A 19,557-nucleotide genomic window follows, 5' to 3' on the forward strand; every position below is an offset into this window, starting at 1 on the left:
GTAAACACACGGCCCTGGCTCTAAACAGCAGCTGCCCTGGGGCCACGGCTCTGGTTACTCCTTTTTAAAGTGTGGGGTTTGCGACTGTAGCAGAGAAGGAAGTAATAATCAAAAATAATTTTGGATGCTTGTGGTGGACAGTGACCCAGGTGTGGAAGGGGACACTTCCAATCCAGGTGTTGGGTGGCCAGAAAACTGCAGGAAGGGAGGAAAGCAAGGCCAGGTATGGTGGAGTTTGTTCTGGGACATGTCTCCGTATCTAATGGGGTCCTCCAAAACCCAGAGCCTTGGCCGGTCTCCTCAGCAGCCCCCTCCTGTCCTGGCAGGGAGCTCAGTCTGTTTTTTTCCACTGACTCGGGTGGGTGTTCCTCCCTCTCCAGCTCCCTCGGGCTGGGGACAGTTTGTGTTTTAACACCAGCAGGAAAGTGCAGAGCCAGGAGCAGAAGCCAACAGCGAGCCCTGATTGCCTCCTCCAACCCCAAACCCCACGGACGGTGCCAACATCTCCCGGGGCTTTGCCTTCCTGCGGGAGGGGAGGCAGGGAGGTGGTGCCCCTGCTCTGAACCGGGACAGGTAAGGCTGCAGGCAACAGGATGTAATTTATTCCCGGCTTTCCGCTCCCGGAGCTGCATCTTTGATCTGGGAGGACATGCTTGCATCTTAGCTTGGAGGCACCGCTGGTTTTCATTAGCGGCTCGCTCTGCAAACAGTAGCTGGAATTTCTCGTAGCCTCGCCGGGCTCGTTACAAACCAGCTCAAAGACGCGCTGGGAAAGAACAAACCCTCACCTGGCTGCCCCTCTGCATCTCCTCCCGGCAAAGGGTGAAGAGCCTCAACACTTTTTGGGGTTCCTGCTTCTTGTCCCCTCGCAGGATGCGCCGTCACCAAACCTCGCCCTCCGCTCTCGCTGCCAGGGGCTGCCTGAGCATGTGAAAGCCATTAAATCCCAGTCACTGTGATTTAAAGCCCCTTTGGATCAAACAGCTCGCGAAGCTCTGCCCCACTCCCCTCCGTGTCCCCAGCCCTGCAGAGCCGGGCAGGTCCCTCCTGTCCCCTTCCCCAAGGGCTGCTCCTGCCCAGCACCCGGTGCCGAGGGGATTTGGGCTCCCGGGATGAGACCCACGCTGCGCTTGCTGTCCCTGCTCTGCAGCAGCAATATCTCCCCATTCTGGGGAAGTCTGAGATGCTTTGCTGCCCCCTCCTTGCTTTGCCAACGGGTTCACATCCAAATTTGCACCTCCAGGCTGAGTTTTACTTATTCCCTTTTGCTCTCAGCGCAGAGAAAACACTTGGGACAATTATTTGAGCTGCTAATGAAGCAGAGCCAATCCCCAGAATCGAAACCGCTAGATGTCAGTGCTGCCCTACGCTGCGGTGGGAAACCCCAAATCCATCCCTGGGAATCTGCTGGGAAAGTGGGAGCGAAGGGGTGCTGCAGCCAGCTCAAACCCCACCCCATTGCAAGAGGAATATTTCCATTAGTTTTCATTTAAAGTAATCAGATGAACAGAAATGTCTACCAGAATAGCAGCTGGGCTTTATATCAGAGTCCTGCCAAGTTACATTCAGTGAAACCATCCTGGCTGTGAAGGTTGGTAAGGGGGGGTCAGGGAAATGGTTGTTTCTGGGAGGAAAGGGGAGATTTGGGCTTGATTTGGGGCCAGTGAGCGAATTAAGGAGTGAAATGTGCCGGGATGAATCTGTAATTGCTGCCTTGCCCTCCCCTCCTCCCATGGCCACAGCCACGAGAGGGCCCTCCTGCCTTAAAAGTGGTGGTGATTTAGGGTTTGGTGCCTCAAAATCCTGAATATCCCATTAAAAAAAAGGGTTTTCCTTCTTCTTAGTGCTGTATTTAGATGCCCCCACGGTGAAGCAGCTCATCCCTGGAGATGATTTATCAGAGGGTTGGCTGCTCTGGGGGTGATGCTGAGGAAATGCTAATTCCCCTGGATCCCCTAAAGGTGGGAAAAGAAGATTTTTAGGAGCCAGGGAAGGGCAGGGACATCCAGGCTGGGTCTTGGTTTATCAGCTGATGATGCTGCCTCTGAGATTTGGTGCCTTTGATGGTGGGCACATCAAGAGCCACGGCTCATGGTGATGTTTTCATTTGATTTGATACGATTTGTAAGAATTCAATTTCTTAATTTCTAAACCATCTTTAGATATTTTTTCGTATAATTTTATCTATTTTCCCTATTTATTCTCTATTTTTATTTGCACTTTGATTTGTAACGCCATCATCCATTGCCTTCATTCCATTTCATACCTGGATTTCCAGAGCAGGGATGTGGCACTAGAGGTCAGCCTTGCCTCAGGGTGGGTTTGGAACCCCAGTTGTGTCCAGGTGGAAGGAGAGCAGGTTTGTGGCTTTCCAAAATCAAGGGCTAAATCCTGTTTGCAGCATTGCAGCCTCCTCCTTGGGAAGCTGCTTCTCTCCTTCCTGTCTGGGTCTTGGGGATCCCAAGGTGTCCTGAGACCAGCACATCAGTGATAACATCCTCCAACGATTGTCTGGTCCTTCCTGAGACTCCAAAGCTGTGTCTGGTCTGGGTTAAAACCCTCTAAAATCCTCCAAGCCTGCTGTAGGGCTGCTTTTCCTATGGAGCAACTTATACATTCTCTAAATAAATATGGCATGTTAGAATGAAAATATTATTTTATAATAATCACAATCTCCCCTCCTCTCTATTGCACTCTCACATGGCTTATGGGTTGATAAAAATGAACTTTGTAATGGTTTTCCTGAGTGATGAGCACCTTCCAGAGCTGGCTTGGGGAATCTCCATCACCCCAGGTTTATTCCAGATGTGCATCATTTTAATGACCCAGAAAGGGAATTAATCAAGGGTGGACCCTGCCCCAGGTGGGAACACAACAGTGCTGAGAGTCCTGGGCCATCAATCCCCAGGTGAAGGTGAAAAGAAACACGTGATCCTGGGTTTTGAGGGTGTGGGATGTCATCTGGCTCTTCTAAATTTCCACATACTGTTTTAAAACATGGAAAAACCTGTTTCTGTCTTCCTCAAGCAGCAGAAAGCCTTAAATAGCAAGGGGACTGAGGAGAGGGGGGATTTTAGATGCTTTCAGAGGGAATGAACTATCAGCAACCCCAGGACCTGCAATACCAGCTGGAAATTGCACAAACCCAGGAATTACAGTGGGATTTTTCAGTGTACCATGATGTTCCCTCAGTGCAGAGGTGACATTATGTGTCAGGACCATGTGGGAGGGCAGCAGGGGTGAGCAAGGCCCAGGGATCCTTCTCCCGTGTCTCCTGTGCACAGGGGGAGCAGGCTGGGTTGGTTTTTGTTGTGGGGCACAGAGATGTGGGCTTGAAGAGCTCCAAAGCACAGATCCTCTTCTCCCACCATCCCTGTTATGGGAAACCCCAGGAGGAGCACCCTGCCCACCTCCTGTCCTATCATCAGTCACAATAAAGCTAATTAAAGCCAGCATCTTCCTGGCCCAGGATGGGGCAGGTTTTAGGTTGCTGAGTCCTCCACGTGCTCAGGTTTCTTGTGTATTTCACCCTCAGTGTCCCTACCTAGACCCAGCTAGATTTTCTTCTCCAAGCCTTTATTTCCTGGAAAGCCAACTAACAATGCACTCTGACTCATCCTCATTTCCTGGAGCTGATCTTCCTTCCTGCCCAGGTGAGGGGGAGTTGGGAGAGCACAGCCTGAAATTTTGGGTGAGAGCCCAAACCTCTGATGTGCCAACCTTTTAGCCAAATTCAACTGCTTGAGTGGCAGTTTTCCCTGCCTTAACCTCTTTCTGCTCTATCTTTGGCCTAAAATTCTCAGATGGTGAGTTTAAAACAATTTCTTCGGTGAACTGGAGCATCCAAGAGATATGTGAGGTTTGAGGTGGTTGTTTTTTAATCTTTTTGTATTTTAAAATGAATGCATTTTCATCATAGTGATGAATAAAAGAAAAAAAATGACTTGATGCTTCCTGGAGATGCTTGAGAGGAAGGTGAGAGAAGGAGAATCCACACTGCAGACCAGTTCACACTGATATTTCAAGATCAGAGTGAGCAGTGGATTAAGCCTGAGTGAGATAGGCTTTACCTTAAAGTGGTTTCTAGAGAAAAATCAAAGTAGAAGCAGAATCCGCCTTATATACCTTGATATATTTCATTATCTGTAGGTGCTCAGAATGTTCCAAAGGCATCTGCCATCTCCATTCCCTGCTTCCTGTGTGCCCTCCTCCAAGTCACACATATTCATCCCATTTCCATCACATCCAGACCAACTGCAGGGGGTGAGGAGCAGCCAGGCTCAGCCCCAAGCACCTGGAAAGACGAGGAGTGACACCAAGGTGTCACCTGGACCAGCTCCTTCCTTCAGGTGTGGGGTGCTAGCAGCTGCTGGTTTGTCCCCAGACAGAAAAATCACATCACATTCTCGAGCAAGAGGAGAATTAAAATAAAAATGTGCCTCTTTCTTTTATGGAGTGCTTTGAAAAATTCCTGTATCCACTGGGGCTGCCTGGAAAGGGTGACCAGTATGTGCTCCTTGCACAGCTCTTCTGCTCACCCTGGGCAGGGAAATGAAGCAGCAGCTTTGCAAACAAAGCAACCTGGCCTGGGACAGGTGATTCCCAGCTGTTCAGTGAGGGCTGGGCAGGCTGGGATAGAGCATCCAGCTGTTCCAGCCCTGTGCTTGCAGCCCATGGGTCCCGGCAGCATCACGGGACACAGCGAGTCCTGTGCCTGGTGGGTCTCAGCCCAGAGCCAAACCACTCACATTTGCTGCCTGCCTTTCCCCATCAGGAGGCAATCAAATGTTCTCCAGGCTGATAAAGTTCCTGCCAGCTTGGTTTGACTCATCCTCTTGATGAGAGCTCCCAGATGGAGGGGCTGGAGCTCAGGGGCTGCAGTAACTCTGGCTCGGTGACCTCTAGGCTGAGGTAGCTGGTGGCAGCTCTGGGAGCCTGTGGCATTCTGGATGCTGGAGGAACTCGTCCTGCTGAGTGGAGCAAGGCTGTGGGAAGGAGAAATTCCCTCCTGGCACCTCAAGATGCTCAAGATTGTGTCTCTCTATCCTTGCTCCTCCACTCTCTCTGGGCTGCCCATTTTCCCCCACTCCCTGGGCTGCCCATTACCAACATCCCTGGGCACATTGCACTTTGGCCAGCAGACAAAATCCCTGATTCCCTCAGCCCAGTGCAGAATTTTTTTTTGGGTCACAAGTTCAGCTGCAAGGCACACGACTGAGCAAACCACGCACTGACAGCAAAACGAGCCGGGCTGTGGGCTGTGGGCTGTGGGCTCTGTGCCTTGGATTCTGTTTCATACATGCACACATTCTTCAGCTGTGCTTGGATTTCAAAGGATTTCAGCCTTTGCTGAAATCACATCAAAGCCAGCTTGTCCATGAGAGGCCTTAATTTTATCACTAAACCAAACTGTGGTGCTTACTGGTGCTGATAAATCTGTTCCTCAGTTACAGGTTGTTGCTGAGAACTCTTCACTGCTCTCCAAAAATCCCATCCACAGTGAGATCTTTCTGTCTCCCCAGAGCAGTAACTGCCCAGCATCCTCCACACCCTGCATTGATCCCTGCATTGGGTGGGTGTGGGGAATTCCCATTTATTCTGTACAGGTTGTCCTGCAGTCTCAGAGCAGAGGATACTGCACGTGTTAACACTTATGGAGTGCACTGTGGTGGTGATGGATGAAGGGAGGCTGAGCTCAGAGGTGGAAATCGCCTTTGCCCCCCAGCTGAGCCCCTGAATGAGGGTGGGGTGGAGAGGGGTGCACTGGAAGCTGCTTTGCTGGGGAGAACAGGGATTCCCAGTGTGAATGCAGCAATTGTTGGGCAGTGTTACACTGGGGTGGCAGGTCTGGAGGTGCATGGAGGGCCACAGCCCAGATCTCGGTGCTAGACACCCCTGGGCTGTGGAAAACATTTATCTTCCTGAAAAAATCTGGGAACTAAGCCCTCAGCTGCCGAATAGCCGGTTCCCCACTCCACTGAACTGTCCCAAATACCAGCACAGAGCAGAGGATGGAGGGCTGGAATAGCTGACCTTTAAAGTTCCCTTCCAACTCAGACTATTCCATGACTCAATGATTCTATGACCTTTTATCTTCCCTGCACACCCCTGTTGTAACCAGAGGCCCCCTCCCCGCAGGGTCACAGAGCTCCATCCCTTCGTTGGAGCAGGATCCAGAAAAACTGGAGAGTGGCAGGAGGGAGACTGGGAGGTGGGAGCATCCCTGGGGAGGCTGCAGAGTTTCCTTCTTTGCTGCACGAATAAAAGTGAAGAGGGTCTCCTCCCACTCCACCCCATCCAACACCCCAATCCTATCCTGTCCCACCCCCCACATCCCACCTCATTCCAATCTATCCAGCACCCATCCCATCCTGTCCCATCGCACCCGTTATCCCACCCATCTCACCTCACCCCGTCCCACCCCCCTCCTGATTCCATTCTGTTCTCACCCGAGCATCCCATTCCATCCCACACAATCCTATCCCACTCCTCAACCTCATCCATCTCACCCCATCTCATCCCACCCTCTATCCCACCCCAGCTCAAACCCACATCCCACCCTATCCCACCCCATCCCATCCAACCCTATCCCACTCCATCCATCCCATCCCACCCTATCCCACCCCATCTCAAACCCACATCCCACTCCACCCTACCCCATCCCACCCCATCACTCCATCCCATTCCACCCCATCCCATCCCGTCCCGTCCTCCCGGCGGTGCCGCCCCCCCACCCCGCTCCGCCCCGGGGAGGCGGTGGCAGCCCCGGGCGGAGCGCGGTTCTCTCCCCGCTCCTCTCGGCTCCTCGGCCGGCCCCGCTCGGCCCCGCTCGGCCCCGGCCCCCGCCCCGGAGTGGCTGCGGAGGGGCCAAGCCGCGCCCCGCTCCCGCACTATAAAAGCGCGGTGCGCCCCGCAAAGCAGGTACCGGCGGGGCCGCTCCGCTCCTCCAGCCTCCGCGGGTCCAGGAGGAGGAGGAGGAGGGAGGAGGGAGGAAGGGGGGGGCCGGGTCCTGCTTTCTCCCCCCCGCGCCTCCCCCGAACCCCGATGCCGCCGGCCTGAGCCCGCCGGGACGATGCTGCCGCTGCTGCCGCTGCTGCTGCTGGGCGCCCCGGGGCTGAGCCTGACCTCGGGGACACCCCCGGACCCCGACTCCGCGCTGGTCACTCCCCTGCGCCTGGACCCCGACATCAACGGGCCGGTTTATTTCAGGGGGGGCCCGGCCGAGCCGCCGCGGGGCGGGCAGGCGGTGGTGATCCAGCTCTCGGCTTTCGGGGAGGATTTCTACCTCCACCTCTCCCCCGACGCCCGGTTCATCGCGCCCGCCTTCGCCGCCCAGTACCTGGGGGCGGCCGCCCGCCCGCTCCCCGCTCTCCGCCACTGCTTCTATTCGGGGGATGTCAACGCCGACCGCGAGTCCTTCGCCGCCCTCAGCCTTTGCGGGGGGCTCCGGGGGGCTTTCGGCTACCGGGGAGCCGAGTACCTGATCAGCCCGCTGGCGGGGGGCGCGGCCGGGGGGCTCCATCGCCTGCAGCGCCGCAGCCCCGGCCGCCCCGTCGGGGCCGGAGCATCCCGCTGCGCCGTGGGCTCCGGGCTCACCCCCGGCGTGCTGCAGGCGCTCGACAAGTACCGGGGGCGTGCGGGGGGGAAAGGCGGCCGGGCCAAGCGCTTTGCCTCGGTCCCGCGTTACGTGGAGACCCTGGTGGTGGCCGACGAGTCGATGGTGAAGTTCCACGGGGATGATCTCCAGCACTACCTGCTCACCCTGATGGCCACGGCCGCCCGCCTCTACAAGCACCCCAGCATCCGTAACCCCATCCAGATCTCCGTGGTCAAGTTCCTGCTCATCGGGCAGGATGACAAGGGGCCCAAAGTCACCAGCAACGCCGCCCTCACTCTCCGCAACTTCTGCGCCTGGCAGAAGAAGTGGAACAAGGTCAGCGACAAGCACCCCGAGTACTGGGACACCGCCATCCTCTTCACCAAGCAGGTGGGTGCAGGGGGTGGCCCGGAGGAGCTGTCCCCCCCTGTCACAGAGCCCTGCACTGGGCTGAGGTGTTCTGCCACCTGTGTGCATGATGGGGGAGGTTGTGCCTGTGGCTGCTCCCTCTTTCCCAGGGAACCTCCACTCTCAGATGCTGGGGTGAGGGATGCAGAGGCATGGAGCAAGCCGAATTGGGCCAGCTCTTGCTGTCCCCGGGCAGGTTTTGGCTAGCAGCCTGGAAAAATCTCTGCCATGGGGTGAATGAGGCCGGGAGGTGGCCAAAGGCAGGTTGCCCCACGGGCAGAAACCTGCCGCTCTATCTCCTGCCTCCGTGCAGGAGCTTGGCAGCGAGTGCCCCGCGGCTCTGGCGTGCACCCTGAAACGAGAGGTCTGAGCCCAGAAGAGGAGGAGCATGGTCCCGCTCCCCCCTCCCCAGCTGGGAAGAGCTCACAGTGCCACCTGCCAAGAAAAAACCTCTCCCTGCTCCCTCTGGCTCACGCTCGAGGTCCTCCTGAGGAGCTGGACCTCTCCTCAGCACTGGCTGCGCTGCATGGACCCGGTTCAGGGCTGGAAGTGAAGCACCAGAGATTCAGGCAGCGCTACAGCCCTCGAGTGGGGGAGAGGGGAGAGCCACTGCCGTGGGCTGGCGGCACCCCTGTGCTGGGAGAGAGGCTTGGAGCCGCCTTTAGCGTGGCTCCCTGGTGATGTGGGGTGTGGGATGAACTCTGCATCCTCCCATCCCCACAAACTGGGTGACACTGAAGCTCCCACAGCCTCTCCCCATTGTTCCTCCTTCCCTGTAGTCCTGTCTCAGTCCAGTGCTGCATCCCAAAATCACGGATGGGATGGGATGGGATGGGATGGGATGGGATGGGATGGGATGGGAGGAGGATGAGCCCAGCTTGGAGGATACAGTCACGTCTTATGCTGGCTGCAGCAGGCTTTGGCAGCGAAGGCTCCTTGCATTTTCTCCTTCCACTATCCCTGCCCAGATGTTTTTGGATTAGGGACAGGTGAGGAACTCCCCTCAGCGGCAGGGAGAGCATTCCCAAAACATTTTTCCAGGTCAAGCACTCGTGGGTGGGAAGCATACAGCATCCAGCTCAGTTCAGCTGTCCCTAGCCTGGGCTCAGCAAGGGCAGACAATGGCCTGGAGCAGGAATGATGCTGTGCAGGACGTGTGAGATCTTGTCCTGTGTGTCTTCTTGTCCCCTCCACCCCGGGCCAGCTGTAAATCCTATGGGAGCACAGACAGGATGGAAGGCCGGGCTGCTGGAGCAGCTCAGAGAGGAGGACACTGCTGACACCTCTGCAGGGACGAGCCAGCTCCACCTCTGGTGGAAACCCAGTGAGGTCACTGGAGCTGCACGTGGGACAGAGCCGGTCCCAGCCATTCAAAAGATGTGGATCACGTCTGGGCTGCATTTTTTACACATTGCTAAACCATCCATTCCTGAAATCCCAAAGCAAGCTCAATGCAAAGGCACACGGTCAGGGAGACATCTGCCTTCCTTGAATGCATCCATCTGTGGTCCCCTGACATCCCGAAGCTTATCTTCCTGCCAAAAAGCTGTTACATAAGCCCCCGACTTAAATTTCACTCCAGGCTGGTTGATAGGCAGTTTTCAGTTGTGATGATGAGTTGCTGACGAATGGGGCTCTCTTTTATTGCCTGGATTTGCTCCCTCCCAACATCGGCGATGCAGAATGATGGATTTGCCTTTGAGAAGCTCAGTCCTGATCAGCTGGTGGGTGCAGATTCCCTTCCTACCCGAGCCACTGCTTGTTGGAGGATCCTGCAGAGCATCCAGCCTTCAGCTGCCCTCCTGCCTGCTGGAAATATCCCTGCACACCATGGCAAAGGGCTTGTCCATTCCTCCCACCCCTCCTGGACCTTGGTGTCACACCAGAAAACGTTTGCTGCACATCTTTGCTGTAAAACCAAAGGGATGTTGCATGAAGGAACATCTGGCTGCAGCCTAGCACGTGGCTGGTGCTGTGAGGGAATTTGGAAACTGTAGCTCAAGCCTCAGCATTTTGGAGTTGCTTTGGATGCACACAGGAAGCCTCTGTGGAGGGGAGAGTGCTCATGACTCTGAGTAGGTGAATTAATGCACAAGTCACAAGGATCTCCCTAACTGACCTCTGCAACATCTTGGAAGTTCACAAGGGATGATGAAAAGGCTTGGAAGGTTCCATGTAGGAATGTCAGGCTGGCAGGAGAGTGCTGATGCACTGAGCAGCCCCCGGGGGACCAAGCATGGTCCCTGTATCTGTGCCAGCAGGGGGGACAGCACTGACAGTGAGCAAGGGCAGAGCTGGCTCCTTGCATGATGCTTTCCCACCCTAAACCCCTTCTATTTCTCTGAGCTCTCCTCCTGAGCAGCCTCAACACCTGACAAGGCTGAGGGAGGTGTTCAGGTGGGAGATGAAGACCTCTCCTTAAAGCCCAGAGATGCTGCCTGGCATCCCCAGGAGTGAGGAGTGAGGGAAACCCCCCTGCAGAGCTGCTGCTTGTGTATCCCAGCGAGGTTCAGAGCGAGAAGTGGGTCAGTGTGTCAGTGCAGGTGTTGGGCTGGGAGCCAAAGCTCGCTGTGCTGGCGAGGAAAGAACTCTTCAAAGAGCAGTGAGAGGGGAGCTGGGAGCTGTGGCGTTCCTCCCCATGCCCCATCCTCACCCCCAAACCCCCAGTGCTGGGCAGAGCACGGGCAGAGGGTCCTGGGAAGCTGCAGCCCAGGACTGGCTCAGTGTGGTGATGGCACTGGGTCTGGGTGGTGTTTTGGGACTGGGACTCTGCACCATTAATCAACCCGTGCCCATCACTGGTGGCACTGCCAGTGCAACGTGGGATTGCCACCCCTTGTCCCTGCTGACACCGATGTGTGATGGGATCAGGGATGCAGCAGGGTCCCAGCTGGCCAGGAAAACTGCAGAGCAGAGCGCTGAACCCAGTGGTGTGATGGGGTTTTCCACCACCTGTGCAGACCCAGACGTTTCTTCACGTCACCTCTCTGGAGATCCCGGTTTTGCCTCCACACTCCGTAGCCCCAGGTCTCCTGTTAAAGCCATCTCAGCCCTGGCTGGGCTCTCTGAAGTCGTCAGGACTGTTATTTACCCACGGCTGAACCTGCCTGCGCGGGAATGCCTTCAGCTTGGAAACCTTGCTGGAAATATTGGCAGAGCACTCCTCCAGGATTTTGAGCAACCCAGGCGCTTTGGCTGGGCGAGTGCTGAGCATGAATCACACTTATTTATAGCATGGGAGCGCCCAGTGAATCCCTCACTTTTCTTTTCATGTGGAAAACAGCTCTGTGCCCACTGCACTGCCTCCCTGGGCTGCATCGAGGGAGGGGAGGATGCTCCAGCCCTCCCAAACCCAAACCATACCCCAGCAGGGGAAGGGAGCACCTGGGACAAGGTTACTGCCAGGCAGCAGCAGCAATGTGTCTTAAATGGACTTTTTTTTTTTAGTACAAGCACCTGGGGAAGGGCAGATCTGCCTACAATGAGACCCTTCCCAGCCTCTCTCCTGGCAACATCTGTGTAGGATCTGGCTGTCCTCAGTTTGGGGCTGGAAGCCTGGGCTGGTTCCTCCTTTGATCAGCTGGGCTTGGTTACTCCTTGAAGGATGACTACAGAGTGTCTTAGGGAAGGAAAAGCACTTTCTTTAGCCTTGGAGACCTCTGGACCTGGTCCAGGACTATCTTGTTCCTTGGAAGAAGCTGAGAAATGATACTGAGAAGTGGCTCAGCCCTGAGTCCAAGGCCAGATGTGTTCCCATCCACCCACCTGGGTCTAGTCTTTGAGCTCACACTTAGGACGAAGGGAACCAGACTGGCTCATCCACAACCAGCTCCACCCTGGCCAGAGGAGCTGTTTGGGTAGGAAAAGCTGTTGCTGAAGGCAGGGCAGGATGCTACACACATTCCTGGTGCCAGGGTTAAGTGCAAACACACCACTGCAGCCTGGGCTGGGTCAGGGTTGAGGTTTCCTGCCTCTGTATCCTGGTGTGGTTCCCATCAGTAGCTCCCCGTGGGGGGGCCAGGGATGGGGTGGGAAAGGGGAACCACGACACCTGTGCTGTCCCCAGGACTAACCCCTTCCCTCTGTGACCGGCAGGACCTGTGTGGTGCCACCACCTGCGACACGTTGGGGATGGCAGACGTGGGCACCATGTGTGACCCCAAGCGCAGCTGCTCTGTCATCGAGGACGACGGGCTGCCCTCGGCTTTCACCACGGCCCACGAGCTGGGTAAGGCTCTCCTCTTCCTCCCAGGGGGACTTCAGGAGCTGGCAAGGTTCAGAATAGCCCTGGTTCCAGCCTCTGGGACCTGAGACAATGTGTGGTGAGAGGGAAACTCTGCCTTGGCTGCAAGAGTCCCCCTGAGCCAGGTGGGAAAGGGCTGCTGAGGATGCAAAAGGCTTTGCTCTCATGGTTGCTACCACAGCTTGGCTTCCTTTCAGGAATTCAGGAGACCTGAAATAACAGGCAGAGGGCACACCTACCTCTGGGAGGGAGGAGACAAGTGCTGAAGTCACCTGTCACCTTCTCTTCACCATTTCCCTTGCCTTTCCTTTTCCACGTGCTTTCCATGTGCATGGGGCATCCTGGAGAGAGCTGGAATGTTTGCTGCCTCTTCTGGGCTGTCCACAGCTGCCATCCTTGCAGGGTCTGTCCCACTCCATGTCTCAGTTTCCCCTGAAAGAAGCTGGGGGTGAGGGGGGAGTTCCTGCTCATCGTGCTGTGCTGGGTTATTCATGCTGCCTCCCTTACCCCACTCCCAGGCCATGTGTTCAACATGCCCCACGACAATGTGAAGGCCTGTGAGGAGGTCTTTGGCCGGCTGAAGACCAACCACATGATGTCCCCCACCCTCATCCAGATCGACCGTGCCAACCCCTGGTCAGCCTGCAGCGCTGCCATCATCACTGACTTCCTGGACAGTGGCCACGGTGAGCCCTCCTGTACCCCTGGCGCCCTACCTGTGTCCCCATCCCCTGGGAAAAGGGTCTGTCCCTGAGGTGTTTACTGGGAAAAGACGGTTGGCTGTAGAGCTCTTCCTCTCCTGGTTTTGTAAACAAATTTAGGAGGAAACGGGAGGTTGGAAAGGAAGGAAATTTAGAAGGAAATGGGAGGTTGGCAGCATTTCTGTAGTGTCCAGACCTTCTGGGTGTTCCCAGCAGTGACATCTGCACTCAGGCTGCTGGCACAGCTCCAAGGCATCACCAGGAGATGGAATCATCTGTGCCTGGGATACAGCCAAGATGGAGGGCATCCCTGGGGTACTTTCGGCCCAATCTCTCCCTCATCTCTCTGGGGTGGTGCTTTCCCTCCCCACCCTGGTGCACACAACCCCCAGGACCTGGCAGACCCCTCTCTCCCCACTCCTGCAGGGGACTGCTTGCTGGACCAGCCTGCCAAACCCATCCCTCTGCCCGAAGACCTGCCGGGGACGAGCTACAGCCTGAACCAGCAGTGCGAGCTCGCCTTCGGGGTGGGCTCCAAGCCCTGCCCCTACATGCAGTACTGTGCCAAGCTGTGGTGCACGGGCAAGGCACGGGGGCAGATCGTGTGCCAGACCCGGCACTTCCCCTGGGCCGACGGCACCGCCTGCGGCGACGGGCGCTTCTGCCTCAAGGGCACCTGCGTGGAGAGGCACAACGTCAGCAAGTACAGGGTGAGTGCCTGTGCTGGGACCCTAAAAACACCCCAAAGGGTCACTCAGTGAGTACAGGGTGAGTGCCTGTGCTGGGACCCTAAAAACACCCCACAGGGTCACTCAGTGACTACAGGGTGAGTGCCTGTGCTGGGACCCTAAAAACACCCCACAGCGTCACTCAGTGAGTACAGGGTGAGTGCCTGTGCTGGGACCCTAAAAACACCCCACAGGGTCACTCAGTAACTACAGGATGAGTGAGTGCATGTGCTAGGGGGTCCCAAAAACACCCTGCAGGGTCACTCAGTGAGTACAGGGTGAGTGCATGTGCTGGGACCCTAAAAACACCCCACAGGGTCACTCAGTGAGTACAGGGTGAGTGCCTGTGCTGGGACCCTAAAAACACCCCACAGGGTCACTCAGTGAGTACAGGGTGAGTGCCTGTGCTGGGACCCTAAAAACACCCCACAGGGTCACTCAGTGAGTACAGGGTGAGTGCCTGTGCTGGGAGCCCAAAAACACCCCACAGGGTCACTCAGTGAGTACAGGGTGAGTGAGTGCATGTGCTGGGGGGTCCTAAAAACACCCTGCAGGGTCACTCAATGAGTGCCTGAGCTGGGAGCCCCAAAAACACCCTGCAGGGTCACTCTGAGCAGGTGCTGGCAGAGATATCCCCAATCTCCTGATGGTGGATCCCAGCATGGGGACACTGATGTGGAAAGAGCAGGAGATCCCTTGGGTATCATGTATTTCTCAAGGAATGAGGCTGCTGCTCTGCTCCAGCCAGCCCTGGGCAAGTTTCACAGAATTTGCTGTGTTGGAAGGGACCCACAAGAGTCATTGAGTCCAAGTAGTGGCCTTGCTCAGGACCATCTCCAAGAGTCACACCACATGCTTGAGAGTGTTGTCCAACTGTTTCTTGAGCTCTGCCAGGCTTGGGGCTGTCACCACTTCCCTGGGAGCCTGTTAAGTGCCCAATAAACCCCCAGGGAAAGAACCTTTCCCTGATACCCAACCTAACCCTCCCCCAACACAACTTCAGAGCACTCCCTTGGGTCCTGTCACTGGTCACCTACCCCTGGGATTCCCCTCACAGGGAAGGTTTGTGGGCGCTTGGGGGAGGTTTTCCTTCTGCAGGGATGGCTCAGAGCGTGGAGATGATGGGTGTGGGATGACGTGTGTCCGTGCTGTCCATCCCTGCAGGTGGACGGTGGCTGGGCCAGGTGGGCTCCGTACGGGCCGTGCTCACGGACCTGTGGTGGTGGGGTGCAGCTGGCCAGGCGGGAATGCACCGACCCCGTGCCGGCCAACGGGGGCTCCTACTGCGAGGGCATCCGTGTCAAATACCGCTCCTGCAACCTGGAGCCCTGTGCTGCCGCAGGTAAGGGCTGGAGCTCGGCTTGGGCTGCAGCAACCACAGAGAAACAAAGCTGGAGGTCCAACACCACATCCCTGTTATTTTCAGTGCCAGGGAAGAGCTTCCGTGAGGAGCAGTGTGAGGCTTTCAATGGCTACAGTCACAGCACGAACCGCCTCACTGCCTCCGTCTCCTGGGTTCCCAAATACTCCGGCGTCTCGCCCCGGGACAAGTGCAAGCTCATCTGCCGGGCCAATGGCACCGGCTACTTCTATGTGCTGGCACCCAAGGTAGGTGAGAGACCCCCAGGGTCAGTGCCTGGACTGTGGGATGGCTCCAGTGCTCCTGGAAATGCATACCTGTTCTTTGTCTGGTGGGTGGATGGTGTCAGGTGAGGTGGTAGAGGAGGAGAGTCCACCAGTCTGGTGTGAATCAGCTTAGGGCTGGAGTTGGCCCATGGAGGGTCTTCCTCTGGAAGATGTAATTTAAAATTATTTTAAAGGTGCCTCAGGCATATTCCTGTGGTCCTGGGATGGAGGATGATAATTTGGGTACTGGGGAAGCAACGGGCAGGACCAGGTGGACATCCAGATATGGGACTGAGCAGGATAGTGTTAGCAGTGTCCCCTGTGGTGCTTGCTCTCTGCAAGGGAAAGGGCAGGAAGTTCTGTAGATGGGAGCAGAAAAGGGATGGAGTCCTGTCCATCTCTTCTCAGAGACCCCAAAATCCTGCCTGCAAAGCAGAACATGAGCAAAGAGCCACACGGTGCCTGCTGGCATCTCCTCAGCACCTGTTGGATGGATTGGGGTGGGATGGACACAGCTGGGAGGCCTCGGGAGGTGTGAGAGGGAAATGCAGCAGCTTGTTTTGCTCACCTGGTTTAGGTTGTGGATGGCACCCCTTGCTCCCCGGACTCCACTTCGGTCTGTGTCCAGGGCAAATGCATCAAGGCAGGCTGTGATGGGAAGCTGGGCTCCAAGAAGAAGTTTGACAAATGCAGCGTCTGCGGAGGAGACAACAAGAGCTGCAAGAAGGTGTCAGGCTTGTTCACCAAACCCATGTGAGTGTTTGGTGACCACGAATGCTTCCCCTACTCCCAGCTCTGTGTTTTGGTGTGGGGAATGCAGGAAGGTTGTGGACATGGTGACAGGATAAATCCATCCTAAGCAAAATTTGCTGGTGCTCGTGTACATCACGGCACAGACACCTGGGCTGGCTCTGAAGGAGAAGCAGGACACATTTAATGTTCTGTTGACTTCTGCTGATGGAGCGCTGTTGAGCCCGAGGGGCTGAAGCATCTTCCTGTAATTGGGTGACATCAGCCTAGACAAAACCCAGTGCAGCGAGGAGATTCAAAATGATCTGTACAGGAAGAAGCCAAACGTAGGGGTGGGAGGATCTCGGGGCTGCAGCAATGCACGATGTCTCATGTCCTGCCCTGCCCGCTCTTCTCTTTCAGGCACGGCTACAACTTCGTGGTGGTCATCCCTGCGGGCGCCTCCAACATTGACATCCGCCAGCGGGGCTACAAGGGACTCGTCAGCGACGACAACTACCTGGCGCTGAAGAACGCGCAGGGCAAGTACCTGCTGAACGGGCACTTCATCGTCTCGGCCGTCGAGAGGGACCTGATGGTGAAGGGCAGCGTCCTGCGCTACAGCGGCACCGGCACCGCCGTCGAGAGCCTCCAAGCCTTCAAGCCCATCCAGGAGCCCCTGACTCTGGAGGTGCTCTCCGTGGGGAAGATGACCCCTCCTCGCGTCCGCTACTCCTTCTACCTCCCCAAGGAGAGCAAGGAGGACAAATCCTCCTACAGGAAGGAGGGCAAGACCCCGCCGGACCTCAACAACAGCGTCCTCAGCCTGTCCAACCGCTTGGACGGCGGGAGACCGAGCTTCAAACGCCCGTCCTACAAGTGGGCGGTGGGCGCCTGGGAGGCGTGCTCCGTCACCTGCGGCGATGGCTTGCAGAAGCGCTCGGTGGCTTGTCGCGACTCCTATGGCCAGCCGGCCGCCGAGTGCGACGCGGCTCAGCGCCCCGCCGATGTCCGGCTGTGCGGGGAGCCCTGCCCGGCCTGGGAGGCTGGACCGTGGTCTCCTTGCTCCAAAAGCTGCGGTCGGGGTTTCAAGAGACGGGCGTTGAAGTGTTTGGTCCCCAGCGGGCGCCTGCTGCCGCGGGAGAGTTGCAATTTTCGGAGGAAGCCGCAGGAGCTGGATTTCTGCACCTTGAGGCCGTGCTGAGCAGGTCAAGGGGTGCCTGCGAGGAAGGGCGTGGTGTTCCTATGGCTGGGTGCAGCCCAGAGGTTGGGAGTGGGGGGAGATGTCCATAGCACATAGCAAAAGGGGGAAAAATAAGGAAAAAAAAAAAAAAAGGGAAATAAAAAGGGACTTGGGTGTGGGGACAACCCCGTGCACCTGGGAGAGAGGGCTTTTACCAGCCAGGTCGCTTGGAGACAGAGCGGGAATGAACATCTACCTCGAAGCCACTGAACGACACGGAAACCACCGGTGGAGGCTGGGAACTGGGGGGACAGATGGAAACCAGGAGGATCATCCCTGCCTGTGATGGATCCGTGGCACAGGCAGGGAGATGCCCCTAAATTGCACAGATGAAGCCTCCCCCCACCTTGCCAGGACCAACCTTACTTCCCTTCTCCCTGGACTCCCCCAACACTCATGCTAAACAGGACCAAAAGGATTGACCAATGCAATGACCACCGGTGCGACGAGGCGCTGGGACTGATGCCTCCAGGGCTTGCTGGTGGGGACTTTGTTGTCCCCTGGGCCAGGCTGGAAGGTGGTGGCTTTATTTTCATTCTCTCCTCGTGTTTATGACCTGACCAGTGTAAATTTTATGGTGCTTAACTCTGTATTTTTTTAACCTCCTTCCTCCCCTCCTGATGGATGTAAACCTTGCATAGCAGGGCTGGTGTTATTCCCAGGGGATCTCACCAGCCTGAGGTTTCCTATGGTGCTTTGGGATGGGGCTGTGTGAACATCCAGATGCTCCTTTACACCCTGGAGCTTTTCAGGGCTAAAAGGGATCACAATGGACCTGAGGTTTGAGCTGGCATTTCAAAAAAGCAACAAGCAGCTGTGCTGCAGTTCCACAGGGTCAGACACAGCCCCCCCAGTCACTGAGACTTTGTTTTGCTCTGGAAATGGTGCTCAATGCTCAATGGGACCAGTATGTCATGCCCAGACATCCATCCCATAGCTTCCAGCCTTTAACCAGGCTGGGGTGTTTTTCCTCTTTAACCAGGTTGGGATATTTTCCTCCCTGAGACATCCTGAGCTCTCTGAGAGCTGGGGTGACTTCCCTGGCACCCTTTCTGAGCTGTGGGAGAGGGAGATTCATTTGGGTCTTTGACTTTCCTGAGGAAAAAGGGGCTCAGCGGGGTTCAGGCATGCAGGGAAAGAGGGGCTGTCCAACCTCTTGCTGCTGCAAAGCATCTACAACCAGTTTCCCCCTCCAGTTACTCTGAGGTTATTCTGTACCTCTGATGGTTTTGTAGCATCATGCCTGTTGTGGTCAGAGGCTGTTTTACCTCTCCCAAACCCCATTTATCATTTAGGTCTCTTCCTCAGATCAAATCATCAGAATTTTTTACTTTGTCACTGATGAAAGTGCCTCTTAATCAATGAGCTGTGACTGTGAGCAAGCCAAAGCTTCTGGGTCAAGCTGTGCAGTTACTGGGATCAGCAGAAAGGTGTTTTAGGGATGAGACCCAGCTTTTGGGCAGGCAGAAGATGCCATCTCAGCAAGTAGAGGCTTGGAGCCTGCTGTGCTTGGAGGTACAACACGGAAACTCCACTGCCCCTTGGGTGGCTCCAGCTGTGGGCAAGGGGAGAATGACAAGAAATGGCACAGGTGGCATGAGAGTTCCCTTCTTAGGTCTTTCCAGCAGCTCACAAACTCCTTGTGACAATGTTTGTGGGCTCACCCTCCCCAGGGATCCTCCTAGAGGATCGATCTAGTGCCTCTTTCAACACCACCATATCCACAGAGCCAGGAGCAGATGTTGTGGTTGCTGTGCACAGCAGGGAACGGGAGTTTAATGTTCTTAGGAAATCCCTTCCAGGTCTCCATTCCCATGAACGTACCACCCATTTTCCAAGGGTTTTCCTGCATATCTGAGCCCGCTGCGCTTTCCTCTGGGGACAGAGCTCTGAGGAGCTGCCCTTTAGTGTCTTGCCACCCCCACAACTGGTTTCTAAGGCACCGAGAAATTGTCAGCCTCATTCCTGAGGAGGGGAGGGATTCCTCGTGGGTGGTTCTTTTGCTGAGGGTGCAGCAGAAGGACGGAGATGCCGAAGGTGCTGGCTGCTTTGTGTATACCATGTATACTGAACATCGATCTCTGCTGTTTGTGCGTCAATAGCAAACCTGAATAAATCTGTATTTAAAGTTACACCTGCTTCCCTGGGGGACACGCTCCTGCAGGAGTTGGTTTGTTGGTGGCTGCGGGGCATTCCTTGTCTCGTTGGGATCCTGACCCCTTTATAGTGTCAGCTCATGAACTAAAGAACACAATTGATGCCTTTTGGGCTACCTAAAAACA

General features: G+C 55.9%; 1 protein-coding gene and 1 long non-coding RNA gene across 2 annotated transcripts; both read left to right on the plus strand.

Moving 5' to 3' along the window:
- The first annotated feature begins 1,294 nt into the window (after nucleotides 1-1,294).
- LOC148221343 (uncharacterized) lies at nucleotides 1,295-4,451 on the plus strand. Its single transcript, XR_015808184.1, has 2 exons — nucleotides 1,295-1,591; nucleotides 4,150-4,451. It is a non-coding gene; the product is annotated as an uncharacterized LOC148221343 (long non-coding RNA).
- A 2,621-nt stretch (nucleotides 4,452-7,072) lies between these two features.
- ADAMTS15 (ADAM metallopeptidase with thrombospondin type 1 motif 15) lies at nucleotides 7,073-19,407 on the plus strand. The gene is made up of 8 exons (XM_088177823.1): nucleotides 7,073-7,987; nucleotides 12,101-12,233; nucleotides 12,767-12,934; nucleotides 13,376-13,659; nucleotides 14,842-15,019; nucleotides 15,104-15,285; nucleotides 15,881-16,056; nucleotides 16,456-19,407. Exons 1-8 carry the CDS (start codon nucleotides 7,073-7,075, stop codon nucleotides 17,234-17,236), a joined length of 2,817 nt encoding a protein of 938 aa, XP_088033949.1. The 3' UTR covers nucleotides 17,237-19,407.
- The last annotated feature ends 150 nt before the right edge of the window (nucleotides 19,408-19,557 follow it).

This window comes from Sturnus vulgaris, chromosome 23 (genome assembly GCF_052056855.1).
Source record: "Sturnus vulgaris isolate bStuVul1 chromosome 23, bStuVul1.hap1, whole genome shotgun sequence".
Lineage (NCBI taxonomy): Eukaryota > Metazoa > Chordata > Aves > Passeriformes > Sturnidae > Sturnus > Sturnus vulgaris.

Excerpts from the sequence above, each read along its gene's own strand:
- ADAMTS15 (XM_088177823.1), top strand. The coding sequence starts at position 7,073 with ATGCTGCCGCTGCTGCCGCTGCTGCTGCTGGGCGCCCCGGGGCTGAGC. Across the intron at positions 13,660-14,841 it reads ACAACGTCAGCAAGTACAGG|GTGGACGGTGGCTGGGCCAG; the intron begins GTGAGTGCCTGT and ends CCATCCCTGCAG. Across the intron at positions 16,057-16,455 it reads GGCTTGTTCACCAAACCCAT|GCACGGCTACAACTTCGTGG; the intron begins GTGAGTGTTTGG and ends CTTCTCTTTCAG.